General features: G+C 45.3%; 1 protein-coding gene across 6 annotated transcripts in view; it reads left to right on the plus strand.

Moving 5' to 3' along the window:
• The first annotated feature begins 7,741 nt into the window (after window positions 1–7,741).
• PPP4R3B (protein phosphatase 4 regulatory subunit 3B) overlaps window positions 7,742–14,561 on the plus strand; it is a 333,143-nt gene continuing 326,323 nt past the window's right edge. Inside the window, exon 1 of one of the 6 annotated variants that reach the window (XM_078649315.1) lies at window positions 7,742–8,300. In XM_078649315.1, the coding sequence (XP_078505441.1) occupies window positions 8,159–8,300 (142 nt within the window). In that variant the 5' untranslated portion in view covers window positions 7,742–8,158. The remainder of the gene's footprint in view (window positions 8,301–14,561) is intronic. The other 5 variants (XM_078649313.1, XM_078649314.1, XM_078649312.1 and 2 more) reach the window with 5 other exon arrangements.

Here is a 14,561-nt window from a genome sequence, read left to right on the forward strand (position 1 = left end):
CTGACGTTACTGGCTAGTCACATACGGATAAAACGGTGTAATGTGTTGAATCCAGCAACATTATTGCCGATCAACACGGAGTCAAGTGATGAAGTACCGCATGACTGTTATCTAAGAACTGAAGAGGAAACAAAGGGTCGTATTGACCTAAAAGATACTCCATTGGTAGATCCCGATGGTACTTTGTATGTGGACGGTTCCTGTTTTAAGTTGCCGAATGGTGATGTGACGACCGCGTATGCTGTAGTGACATTGAGTACGGTTGTAGAAACCGCAAGATTGGGTCAGAATTCGGCCCAGGCTGCTGAGCTGATCGCCTTGACGAGAGCGTGTGTGTTGTCCAGAGGGAAACGGGTGAATGTGTTTACCGACAGCCAGTATGCTTTTGGTGTGGCGCATAGTTTTGGGCGATTGTGGAAAGAAAGAGGATTTTTTACGTCGCATGGTACGAAGATTCAGCATGGACAGCTTGTGAATGACCTTTTAGATGCACTCACGTTGCCTAAGCAAGTGGCCATAATTAAATGTAGTGCGCATCGAAAGGTGACAGATGATATTGGTCATGGTAATGCGTTTGCCGACGAAACTGCTAAAGAGACAGCTAGAGATCTGACAAATCGAATGTACGTTGCGAATTCAGTAAGATGGCCAGCAAAGACTAGCATGTGTGAGGACACGGTTGAGAGTGTGAAGGAAATACAGAATGAGGCCACTGAAATGGAAAAGACTAAGTGGAAAGAAAGCACGGGAAAGTTAGATGAGAATGGATGTTGGGTTGACTTGTCAGAGAAACAGAGATGGATGTTACCGGATGCATACGTGCTTGCTGTTGTTACAATGGCCCATGGCACTGCACATATTAGCTCGAAGGGCATATGCAAGTTGTTGTCTCCTGTATGGAAGAATGATGGGATTACTAAATGTGCAGAGAGAGTGGTTAAGAATTGCATGGTATGTTTGATGCATAATCCCGGCAAGGGCACCCCCACTCCACCTGGTCATTTTGCCCCTCCTACATGTCCTTTCGAAGTTATCCAATTGGACTTCATCCATATGGAGAGATGCAACAATTTGAAGTACGTTTTGGTTGTAGTATGTGCGTTCTCCAGATGGATTGAGGCTTACCCCCTTAAGGATAATACTGCCCTGTCCACAGCAAAAATTCTGCTCAAAGAGTATTTTCCCAGATACGGCATGCCTCGGATTGTATGGTCGGACAACGGAAGTGAGTTTGTGGGAAGTGTGATGAAGAGTGTGTGTCATGGTTTGGGTATAGTACAGAAGTTCCATAGTGCTAATCATCCTCAGTCAGCGGGTTTGGTGGAAGGATACAATGGCACCCTGAAACTAAAACTTGCTAAAATTCAGACAACAACTGGTCTATCATGGCCCGACGCTCTGCCTCTAGCTCTCTTATCGACCAGGGCTACTGTACACTCTCGAGTAGGGCTCAGCCCATATGAGATTGTGTTCGGCCGCCCTGCGAACATTTGGGGGGTTCTGAGACCTAAAGAGTTTAACAGACTTGAATATCCAATGTTGATTGATTATCTATATGATCTGACTGCTAAATTGAGTTTGATTCATCAACAGGTCTTTGAGGCTCTGCCGTCACAAACAGGGGGTCTTGGTCACCGGCTCCAACCAGGGGACTGGGTCCTCACTAGAAATTTCGGACGAAAACGCCATCTTGAGCCGAGATTTGTGGGACCCTTCCAGGTGCTACTAGCAACGAGGACGGCGGTTCGACTGGAGGGACGGAAACACTGGGTGCATGCCACCCACACCAAGAAGGTTCCGCTTCCTCTGCCGGCAGACACATGGATACATAAAGGCTTTTTCTCGTCTGAAACTGACGTTCCCCAACGCTTTGTCCCATTTAGCGAAGCTCAAACCATAGGGAACACTTCAGTGTTATCTGACACCCCTGTTGCTTCCTCTCAAACAATTTCCCTTCCTTCAACACTGGGGAATACAAGTACTGAACAATTGCCTGGACCATCGAACACTTGTTCGCCATCCAATCCACTGTTTGAAGATCAGACTCAACCCGGGAAAAGTCGATACTTTCTTCGACCGCGCGCTAAGGACAAATAAAAGAGTACTGTTTTTATCCCCTGAAATTTACAGTACACCTTACCGTTGTCATGAACATTGTGGACATTTTATATTGTGTTTACCTTTTCCTTTCAGACAGCTAAGAGACTATTATTGAAGTGATTCTAATTCACTTAACCTATCATCTGGGTTGGCCGTAGGGCCGTGCGGGTACTTCCTTCTGTTTAGCAGCTATCGACACTAGGTCGGTTTCTTTTGTCGATTCCTGGGAACTCCTGGGAATTGGCAATCGCTACTCAGAACGAAGTGCGTCAAGAACGTCACGGACGGTTTCGTTTAGAGGATGGACTTCTCGAAGCTGTCGGAAAAAGAGAGAATGTTGGCGCAAGGATCAGAAGTGTTTCGTACAAAGTGTTTTCTATTTCGGATCTTTATGTTGTTCCTAACCGTTTCAATGCTACTGGTGGGTGGAGTATATTTTGGGATTCAATTATTATTACCTTCCATTTCACCTACTCCTCCTTTCTACAACCTGAATTTCGCTTCCACTGTTTCTCCACATTCCTTTCATCTCCTGCCCCAACATGAACAAGTCAGACGTGCAGAATTTAGAAACAATTCCTTTGTGCAACTTTTGCATCAGCATCAGTTGGTGGTAAATACTACAAACTGTTGGGTGTGTGGGCTAATGCCGCATACCATGGACAGGGGTATTCCATATTTGGTTCTCCCGTACAGCCCCCAAGGGTCAGTTCGGGCATTCCAAATCATGTTCCGTAGTGCACTAGATTCCTACCCCCATCGAGAACCACGCTCAGCAAGCTTTGGTCCTGGCCCGTATCATAAGTCTCTGGCGACAGCGATTGCTGATCTAGATAGAGACATTTTTGATGCTACGCTCATCCCAAAGGAGGAAGTGCAGGCCTACAAGTACCTTAGTGAGGCTGAGTATAGTATATCAGTGGGTGATAGACAGCTTAAAAGCTCACCTCCAATATGGATTGTACCTCACCTAGGCCACTTTTGTCTGCAAGGTCGTGGCCGAAATCCAAGAGCCCAGCTTGGGAAGAGTGCTTGTGTGGATACTTACGTTCTACCGATGCTTTCTTCCCCTGTCCTTCTGACTGCCAAGGGTACCTATTTTGTATGTTATGACCGAGCATATACGTGGTTACCACACGACTTCTCAGGTACCTGCTATATTGCAAATCTCTTGCCCCCGACTTTCACTGTTGCCGCCGACTATCACAAAACCAGAGTTGTGTCATTAGTAAAGAGGATACTTCCGGTCAAGAAGCAGGAGACTTCTTCAAGGGTTTCCTACCGTTTTGGGGCCCTATGGTCAATAGCAGGAATCTGAGACAGTTAACTCGTGTAGTAGAGTCAACTGCTAACATAACTGCAAGTGCCCTTGGTAATCTGACAGCAGAGCTTCAAGCGGACAGGCTCATGACGTTACAGAACCGTATGGTTCTAGACGTTGTTCTAGCGGATAGAGGTGGTGTGTGTAAGGTCATCCATTCGAGCTGCTGCATATTCATACCTGACAACGCTCCAACGGTTTATCAAGCCATCTCCCAGTTGCACAAAATCTCGGAGTCCATACACGTGGACGAGGGAGATTGGACGCTTCTAGGATGGTTTTGGGGTCTAATGTCAACTTGGGGTTGGAAGATTCTGATGATTATAGGGGTTGTCATGACATTTCTGTTCACGTGTTGTCTTTGTGTACAGTGTGGTCCTGCCTTATGTGGCCTTTGTGCTACAACGTGTATAAGAAGGCCATCTGTTTCCAGAGAGGCATTGATGGATAGAATAATGTTCCAGCAACACCTGAATGATCTGATGAATATCGAGATCGACTCTGATTTCGACTAGTGCTTGCCTACATGAGGGCAAAAGGAGCGTCTGAGGTTCAGTGAAAATCGTTACGGTGTTTTGGGCATTGCCGAATATGGACGAGTTTGGTATCTATGAACCGTAAATGGCGAGTTCGGTAAGTGTACACGTTTTCACTACACTACCTGGCATGGTTCGCCTCATTTACGTGGTTCTACATCTGGACCCTTGGGTTCCATTTCGGATACGGCATCCATTTTGTTTCTTGCCCTCACGTAGCCAGTGAACAGGCAACTGTCCGCATCGTGACCTGTTAGTTCCCAAGCCATACGGAAGACGCATATTCCTTTCATGCGTCTTTATGACCGGAGGAATGACACTGCAGAGGCAAATTGCTCAGCTTGAGGGTAATCTTGCCGTACCAGCCTATTGTTTCAGCCATGCACGTGCTGGGATCAAGCTCTTTGATCCTATGTTCATGTTTCCAATATTACCCTCACACTCTTTTCTTTAGGTGTGCCTGACTTCCTAGCAGCTGTTCTTGTCTCTTTACTCTTGCTCATTTACAACTCAAGTGGAATGTACCTAATGATGGGAAGATGTGCTTTTACAGTTGGAACTGTTGGTGTTAATGTAATTATGTTCCGGGGTTCTGAATACATGAAAGCGATCCTTTTGAATTTTAGTGTGGGAACTGAGCCGTAACCTTTTGCTTACATATTGTGCAATGACAAGATCTTGTATAAAAGAGAGCGAACCACAAACACAATTTGAAGCAGACTCTTGGAACCTACACTCTGTTGTACTTCCCATGACTTGTGCATCCCTGCAGTAATAAACGCTGATCTTTGACGCCGAAGGAAGTCTCCCGTGTCTCTGTCTTTAGTGCGCCAGAACAGGTATCCCACGAAGGTTTTAGGTGTTGTTCCCTGGCACCGCTGGGCCTTAAATAGTCCAGTCCTTCACCTCGCTGCAATCATGAGGGTGGAGGGTGCACATTGGAATTTGGAGTACAGACTTCCCCCTCACACCCACCCCTTCCTGTGAAGATGGCTACCTACCTGTAAGTTTGAAGAGGGAGGTGCACTGGTCAGCACATGGTGGGGGGACTCCATCTTGCTCTGGGATGGGAGAAGGGTGCCTGTTGGGAGTTGTGGTGCTGGCCTCTCACCCACACCCACCCTCCCTGTAGACATGAGGTCTGTTGGGAGCTGTAGTGCTGGCCTCTCACCCACACCCACCCTCCCTGTAGACATGGGGGCCTGTTGGGAGTTGTGGTGCTGGCCTCTCACCCACACCCACCCTGCCTGTAGACATGGGGGGCCTGTTGGGAGTTGTAGTGGTGGCCTCTCACCCACACCCACCCTCCCTGTAGACATGGGGGGCCTTTGGGCGTTGTAGTGCTGGCCTCTCACCCACCCCCACCCTCGCTGTAGACATGGGGGCCTGTTGGGAGTTGTGGTGTTAGCTGCTTGACCACATGCAAGCCTGGGAAAGTAGGAGGCTACATGTGTGGTTGATCATGGTGGGTGCATTTGAGCCCTGAGGTTCACATTTGGGTGACTGTGTGGTCCACATGCATGGATTGGAGCCTGGGAGATGTGTCTTAGCAGTTTTGCAAGGCAGGACTTAACAGTGTGATGGTGGTCATTGGTTTGTACTTACCAGCCTCCACTCCCTCATCTATTCCTTCCAGGCTCTCAGGGTGTAGTGTGGCTAGCACCTTCCCCTCCCATTGGATGTATGGGATTGGATCCATGGGAGGGCCACCGCCAGTTTGGTGTGCCCGCAGGTGGTTCTTGGCCCTGATGCCTTTCACCCTTGCCTTGAGGTCGTGCCACCGCCTCTGGATATCTTGTTTGGTGCGTGGCATGGTCCCTGAAGCATTCACTCTGGTCACTATCCTGTCCCACATTGTGGTTTTATTTGCCAAGGTGGTCTGCTGGACTAGGGTACCGAACAGATGTGGTTCTACACGGATGATTTAATCTACCATGACCTTCAACTCACTCTCTGTGAACTTGGAGTTTTTCTTGGGGGCCATGGTGTGTGATGTGCAAGGTGTTGGGGGTGTTGGGTGTGCAGGTGTGTGGTATGTAGGGATGGTGTTGTGGGGGTTGGTGTGATGGGTGTGTTAATGTGCAGGTTGTATGTGTGTTTGTGTGTGTCTGTTGTGTGTGATGTGTGCCTCTTTCTTGCAGCTGTGCTGTGATGCAAAGGATTGTGGTAATGGGAGGGATTCCTTTTATACTCTGTGTGGTGGTTGTGTCCCAATGTTTTTTTTCAGTCAGGTGTTCTGCGGGTGTGGAGACTTGGATGCTCTTGTTTTTGCTGGGGGGGGGTGTCATTGGGGCGTGTAGTTGTTGGGGGTGGGTGTTCCAGGTAGGTGTGTGCCCTGTTTTTTTGGTTTACTATTTACTTCCGTCCACCATTTTTGTTTCGGTTTGACAGCAGGGATGATGTTCGTTTGGTCCTTCCGCAGCCAAGCTCCGTTTTTCGATGCTTTTTTTCCACGGCGGTCGTGGACGGTGGTGAGTTCCGTTGGGATGGTGGGGTTATCCTAATCGTGCGGGCGGTCCCTCCGCAGGCCTGGAGGAGGTTAGGCCTGTTTCCGTGGGTTTTGCGTCCCCGGCGGATGTTTTTTCTGTGGTACCGTCCACGTGCGGCGGTCTTGGTGTGATCCGTCCGCCGCGATCGGTGTGTGCTGGCGGAAAAATCCTAATCGCATCGGCGGTTTATCCGCGGTGCGGTCGGGAGTATATTTGCCGCGACCATGGCGGTCGGACCCGTTTCCGTACGCCATCCTAATCGACCCCTTGGTTTGGTAGGTAAATGTGTGTGTAAATTCTATAAACCCATCAAAATCACTAGAGTTTTTAAGAACTCTATTATAACCCATGATGGTAAACTCTGGAATGTCAGACATGTTTCCAAGTGTCCCGAAACATTCAAATCCAATATGACTTCAAAAAATGACACAGTTATTGATTCAGGTTATGATATAAATGTTTCCAATTGTGCTCATGATTTTATATCAACTGATTCCAATACTACTGATGTACAATATGATTCTGTTGCTAACAGAGTTAAAGATTCTACACGCTCAAGATTGTTACCTGCCAAGTTTGTAGAGTATGTTAGTTAGTGCATTTATTATTCATCTGTTCATCTTCTCATTGTTTTTTTTATTTTATACGAGGAAGATATTCGCCATATGTTACATTTCTTAAGGGAGATATGTTACATTCACTTATACATGTCTTCTCAAAGTGTTTTCATTTACTTAGTGTTCTAATTCTATAAGAATGCTCATGTAGAACGTTAAGCTGTTTTGTAGCAGTTGCACTGGAGACCTTGGAGAGCTCAGTGCATGTTGCTGTGCTGCATACTTTACTACATTAAATTTTAATAATTTTAATTGGTTCCTGGATTTCTTTTAAAACGTTATCCTTTGATGTCAGAGTTATTTCCTGGAGAGTGAGACTGGAGCTTGGGTGATATTTGGAAGTTTTACAAAACTCCAAATCGCTTGCAGGAATAATGAGGGGCGAGACTAGTCTTCAAAGTGTGATCTCTCGCCTATATCGGGTGGGTTGGCATGTATAGCTCCCTTGTATTTATTAAAACTGGGTTTTTGCACCACGATTTCTGCCTCACCCCAACATTAGACAACAATAATCATCTTCATAAAACATGCATCCTAAACCATAAAGAACAGTTGCCATCCTTTCTATTATGTATAAAAAAGCCAACTTAAACGTATAGGCAATTAGTACACTAAACACCTAACCTATTAGAAACACTGTCCCATATTAGTCACGACAATAAATTACTACTACTATTAGCTTTTGCTTTCGTGTTGTGAGTCCTATTTCTATGTTGTGTGCGCGCGCACCTCCCTCTTCAGTTTCTCTCTCGGGTTCCATCACCCACTTCTTGCTCTTTCCTGCTTTGCGGAAACCGGGTGCCGGGCTTACGTGCAGTTGTTCACCCTACGCGGCCTCCGTAGTCCCTTCGGGTACAGCCCGTAGCTTTGATTCTGTTGCTCCCCTTAAGGAAGAGAAAGGGGAGAGCCTTGGCTTCCAAGATGGCCGACGAGTAGCGGCGCAGGGCCATCAGGGCCGAAGCCCAGGAGCCCGGGGACCCGCCACCTCATAGGCAGCGGTTCCCGAGCAGCTTCGAGTCCAGTAAGAGGCGGAAATGACGGAGTGCGGCCCGCGCTGAAGTGTGGCCCCCAGGGGCCCGTGACCCACTCCACAGCATGTCGGACACACGGCGCCGTGTGAAAGTCTACACTTTGAATGAGGACCGGCAATGGGACGACCGGGGCACCGGACATGTCTCTTCTACTTACGTGGAGCGGCTCAAGGGGATGTCTCTGCTTGTGCGAGCCGAATCCGATGGTGAGAAGCTATCAAGAATGAGAGCTACTCTCTAGAGCAGCGTTGAAAGAGATACGATGAGTTTATACTTAATTCTTATTGTAGTTATGAGGGGTTAAGTTTGTGATTGTGAGTGGTACTGGCCTGAGTGAGAGGACAGTGCCAGGAATATAACATGTCAATAGAGATAGGGCGGGACCCATGGTTATTTTGTCGGGAATGGGCTAACATTTGGCACACAAAAGGTCATTTATTTTGATACAAGGGTTTAGAGGCTTGTTTAACCCGATATTTTTGTGTTGTTGTTACTTTTTGCACACGGCTGAGTGAAGGAAAATATGGGTGGTGGATTGTGGCTTAAGCGGTTATGTTCTTGCCTAAAAGCACAACCTGTTAATCTTTGGAAGATTAGAACCTGTTCGTTTTAGGATTTGGCAGGGAGTCTGGTTTTGTTCTAGTACCTTCGGGAGAACCTTTAAACAGAAATGTCATCCATAGTCTTGTTTTATTTTTTTCCGAAAACGTTTGTGGATGCCGTTACGATAAACCACCTGGAGTGGTACTCTGGTTTCAAGACTTATTAATTGTTTATTGTTTTTGTGGAACATGTTCATGCCGTTGCATAACTCTCCATCTCCCGTAGTCCGTGGAAAGTTTTCATTCTGGCGGCTCAGGGTGACAGGTGCTGAGTTTATAAACCTTAGGCTCAGATTGATTCCCCGGCACGGTTTGTTGCTATGAAACAAAACAAACATATGCCCGCACAATTCCTGAGAGATGGCTGCATCCTTTTCTGTACTACCCTGTCCGTTCCTATACGGAAGAGTGAGTGCCCCAGGCGTGATTTGCCCTATTAAAGTTGCAGATTACCCCCCGCCCCCAAGATTTAATGGTTTTGTGTGGTGTGCAACATACCTACCTGGTCCACTCGAGTTCCCGTCAGCAAGGTGCACCTGTCAGAACCCTGATCCTTATACTCCTTTTGGGGATACACACGCCGGGGTAATAAATAAAGCGTGCAAGCGTTAGAGTACAGTTCCAAAAATATGCAGACACCAGAGCATAATTCCTAGAAAAAAGAAGTTGGGGATTAACCAAGTTAGGCAGTATGCAAGTTACATCATGACGTGTCACATCGCATGTGGTACTGCAGGATGTGCAACCACAGGAAGTGTCATCACAGCCCATGACTTCATAGGAAGAGATACCACAAGAAGTGACATCAGATCTTAAAACCTTACTCGTATGTTTAGCAAGTGTATCATGTATACATTTGGGCGCATTACAGGATTTAATAAATTAGATTTTGCATGTGTGTTGTGGCAAAAACGTGACACAACTCTGATGCAAAATCTGGGCCCCAATGTATTGATTTATTTTGTTAAAACTCTGCCTGCAAGTGATTGGCAACAAAGAGAAACGTGACAGTAAATTTGTTCTGCTTCAGTGTTAATAAAGTCTGCATTTTAAAATATCTTATGGGTTTAAGATAGCACATGATATAACATGCAGGTAACATTTTTTTTTTTACGTAGATAGTTAAGTGTGTTACTCCGATTAACAAAGATCCTTTTGCTACTTGCAGTTCATATATTGTAATCCTAATATAGCACAGCGATAAATTAAGAGCATGTGAATCCTACACCTTGTAACCCACACTATCTTATGTAACACGTTCTGTACATTGATAGTCAATGCATATTGTGTTCCTGAAATGTAGAGTGCTCTGTCACTGTGCATGGGGGGGATGAGTAGTGCCATTTAAAGAAATTAAGTCCAATAGTGATATTTAAAATATTTGTGTAAATACTTGGACAGACCATCACATCTGACATTCTTACTGTGCATACATATCTTGTATATACAAGGACTGAACAAACTCAAAACCATGTGTCGTCTTAACTACTAGTGAAGTAATAACAAGCAGTGTGCTTGTGTTTCCCTTCCATTAGATTAGCATCTAGCGTTGAGGCTCCAGGTAGCTCCCCTCCCAGCCACGATACTCCAACCAAAGAAGGCCTGATGGCTCCTTAACCTCGGCCTTTGTTTTTGTCCCAGTTCAAATGTAAAATAACAAAAAACCCTCTCCCCCTGCAGTTGCTGTTTGGAACGAAAGCATACAATGTGCAGGCACTGCTGAATCTGTCAGTTCAACATATTTCAGTACAGGCCTAACTTCTTGGCAGGGTAGATTATGCCCACCCTGTGAAAATAGCGCTGTCAACCCATATTAGTCCGGAAGCCTCTGCATGCTCTGGTTCTGACTGAATGTTCATTAAAGGCCAAAAATTGACACAACTTAATCTCATGACAGATTAAACCTACTAAGCTCCTGTGCCTCCCCGATAGTGGTTTCATTCAGTCTACAGTACCCCTAATGAAGACCACTCTAATCCAATCTGTGACCAAGCATGTAATCTTTCTTCTCATTCTACAGTATAGTGGTGTGGCTCACTGGTTAGAGGCGGCAGACCCGGAAGCAGAGAACGGCCCGGGACCAGGGTTCAGTTCCCGATGCGGCAGAGTCGTGGACCAGGGTCAGCGGACTCGATAATTCTCGCTTCGGTGCCTACTCTAACCAGGGATCACACTCGGCAACTCTGGGCATTAGCTTGCCTCATCTCTACAACGGCCCCCCACATTCGCCGGGGATGCCTGGTTTCACCTTGGAGATACCCAGTAGAGACCATCTCACAGGGATAGCCAGGACGGGTTCCCCAGCGGTCTACAGCGCCACGATGCCTCAGGGCAGCAGTGCGCTTTACAAGACACTTACATTTACATTTACATTACCAGCTAGCTTCAAAGCAATTTTTGCCCTGTACATTTGTTGACCGAGCTCCAAGGCCTTCATTTCTCCCAACTACATTAATCATTCTTGATTTCTCTAAAACCTGCTGAAAAGAACACACCTTCAACCTACAGCCAGATTAGAATTATTCTTACCAGAGCTGCTGTCGTATTGTTCCTCAAAGAGGCTTTTAACCCCTTCCGCGCTGATGACAAAGCCAGCTCGTCATGGGCGTTACCTGCACTACGCGGATGACGAGCTGGCTTTGTCACAAACCGCGCGGTTTTTAAATTTCATCGCACAGCGGGAAAACCCGCTAGCGCGGTAGCGGTTAAATAGATAATAATAATAATCATCCACATTTGTAAAGCGCGAACAATCAGCCGTAAGGGTCTCTAGGCGCTGGGGGCTGTCGGGAAGATTAAGCAAGCTATTGCCCAGAGTCACATGGTGCTGGGCTAATCTGGCCCGGAGCTGGGGATCGAACCATGAGCCCCTAGGTTCTGGAGTCAGTCACCCTGGCCGCTGCACCACACCTCTTCCAGTCCGTCCCAAGCCTAGATGCAATCTTTGTCTTCTGACAAATGGCTCCCTCTACTCCAGCAGTAGTCTTCATATAACACAATGCATTTTTTTTGTTGGAAGAAAATCTATTAATAAAGTAAGATAGAACAATTTTACTCAATAATATGGTTTTAATCAATCAATTGGGAAAATCAGCCAGTCTCAAACAGAGACCAAAGTCTGAAGTTCTGGGTTACAAGCTATAGTATACGGGGGTGGAAATGAATAACATATCGACTTGTCTATGGGACAGGTTACGTTATAAATCTAATTGCCCTGTAACAAATCCCCTTGTTCCTTAGGTGCCATGTAGTGCGGCAACAAATTATGGCCGTAATCTCATTATATAAGGGCTCTGATAATAGCCTCTCTGATTAAACCAGAGCTCATGCCATAGTAAGGTTTGAATACTAGCAATTCCCTAATTTTGTCACATTTTCCCAGCTCTACATACTGGGACAGTAAGTAAGTAATTTATTATTATCCGTGATTAATTAAAACCGTTGCATACATTAAATAATCTTTAAAAACAGCAATCCACTGTTACAAAAGTGTGACCAGTTTAAAATGGTTGGCTATTACAAAGAGATTAGTTTTAAAACAATCCAGACTGTATCTTACATAAAGCTGTATAAAATGTGGTTACTGTTTTACTCGGGTTAAAAAGTTTATCTCATATAGGATATGTTATTGAGCAATCCGCCCTCAGATTCATTGCTTTTCCTTGGGGTTCCCTCGCCACTGAAATTGTTCGAGGCAGTAAAAACAGCTTCAAGTTGTCACTGGGGAAGTAGTCCTTATGTTCTGCTTAAGTTATTGAGGGTAACTTTCTAAGCTGACTAGATTAGTTCCAAGAACCATCATACAGTGATTGTACAAGGCCAGTAGAGAAATGATTTTTTATTCTCTGTACAGTGAGATCAAGGAATTTTGTAATGCAGCAGTTAAACTGTGCTAGGGTTGGATTGAAGCACAGGATTACCGTCTGTCTGCAGGACCTGATACCGTGTTGGTTAAAGGATGGTTTTAGTAAAGTTTTGCTTGGGTCTTTTAACTTGTCGCAGATACAAATGATGTGAATGAGGTTCTCGACTCCACAAGCACCTAGCCTGCATTGTTGGTCTCCTCCTCTACGTTCCCAAGGTGGTAAAAATGGGTTGATTGAGCCAACTCCCAAACGAAGCTTCAGAAATTGTTCTTTAGTTGTTAACTTTATTCCTGCGCTTAGGTAAGGTTGAGGTTTACCAGCTTTGAAGTTGTTGAGCACAACCCATCCATGGGCCCGTTTTGACAGTGCTTCCTTGTCCTCTACAATAGATTTAAGTCTTGTTGACTTTATGACTAGTTTTTGAATACACAGTGAGTCGTTGAAGTTTTCCAAAGGTCTGTCAGACCTAGAGCTTTGCTAGAATCCAGAAGGTATTTGTTCGCTGGTGATTTCCCTGTTCGTGTTAGTTCTACCCAGAGATGGCTATTTAGGGTACCATTTTCTGCAGCTCTGATTTTATGCCAGCATTTTGCATAGACTCCCATTCTCTCTGCCTCTTGGTTTTGCAGTCCAAATTCCAACCGTATTTAGGCCGGGGAAACATATTTTATCTTGCTTTTTGGTCTGTTTTCTTAGACATTGCCTTTTTCGTTTAGTTAGCTGGTTGGTAGTGGGACTTGAGTCACAGCGGTTTGTGGGACCCGCCCCACATGGTGATTTGAGTGCTGAAATTACTTGATGAAGTGCATCTGAAGTCGTATGAAGATTTGATGTATCGTCGATAATTTTGGAGGATTGGGCTCTGGGGTACATGATGAATTTCTTCTTCAATGTCTTTTGTGTTATTCACAGGCCGTCTTGATTTAGGATGTGGTGTAGGTGTTGGCATTTGCCGTGATGGAACTATGCATGTTTGATTTCTTGATATGGGCGGTGTACGGCTGGTTTGATCAACCTTGTGCTTGTCAGTTTGACTTCGTGAAGTAGGTTTCAGACTATCGCTGGCAAGGAAGACCATTTATCTTGCAATATTGCACAGATACAGGGTTGGGGATTTTGTTTGCTGGCACTCAATGTCCGATTGCTGGAGTTTTGGGGGTTTGATATCTAGCTGCTAACAATAGTGTTCAGACACTTAACGTGAGTTAATGGATGGTGTATACTGAGCTAGTGCCTTTAATGGGGAGGTTTGAATATCACATTTGTTTGATTAGAACTCCAGTGCTCTGACTGTGGCTTCTAAGTGCTTAACAGCTATTGACAAGTTCTTATGACAAAAGGTGAGTTTGAGCTGCTGTTCTGAGCCAGTGTTTCGACTCGTAAACTTCTAATAAATGATAATTCATGGGAAAGGGAAGCTAAGGAAGCAGAGATGGATTCGTTCTCAGGAGAAGCTGGTGGCTTAATGGCAGACTGGCTTGAATTAGTGATGGGAACTGCAGTTTTGAGAATACTCTTTCCGATTGTATGCATTATCTGGTGATGAGCCGATCGCAAGTGTGACCACGTCTAGTTTGGCAATTTCTTTTTTTTTTTTTAATTCAAGTCGTTTTTATTGAATAGAAAAACAAAAGGAAAAAACCGTACAATAATTCTTCCAATACACAATGTTCGATTCATCTATTGATAAGCACATACAGAAAATAAAATTAATATAAAATAAATCAGCTCTTGCTTGCATTATCATAAAGCACATACAGACATAACTCTCAGTGCATAGGAGTGGCAGTATAGGCTCTAGTGGATGACAACAAATGTACTCACAGGTGACATAGGCCGTTGTAACAGGTTCGCATATATTGCATCAAGGCGGATCATAATGAAATGAGGATGCATCTAGCGATTTCCACAGCTTTCTAATGGATGGTTTCCATGAAGCTGCTTGTAACGCTGGATTATTAGCACCTCTCAGAAATGATAACCACTCCTGCCAAATTTT

Source organism: Lissotriton helveticus, chromosome 6 (genome assembly GCF_964261635.1).
Source record: "Lissotriton helveticus chromosome 6, aLisHel1.1, whole genome shotgun sequence".
Classification (NCBI taxonomy): Eukaryota; Metazoa; Chordata; class Amphibia; order Caudata; family Salamandridae; genus Lissotriton; species Lissotriton helveticus.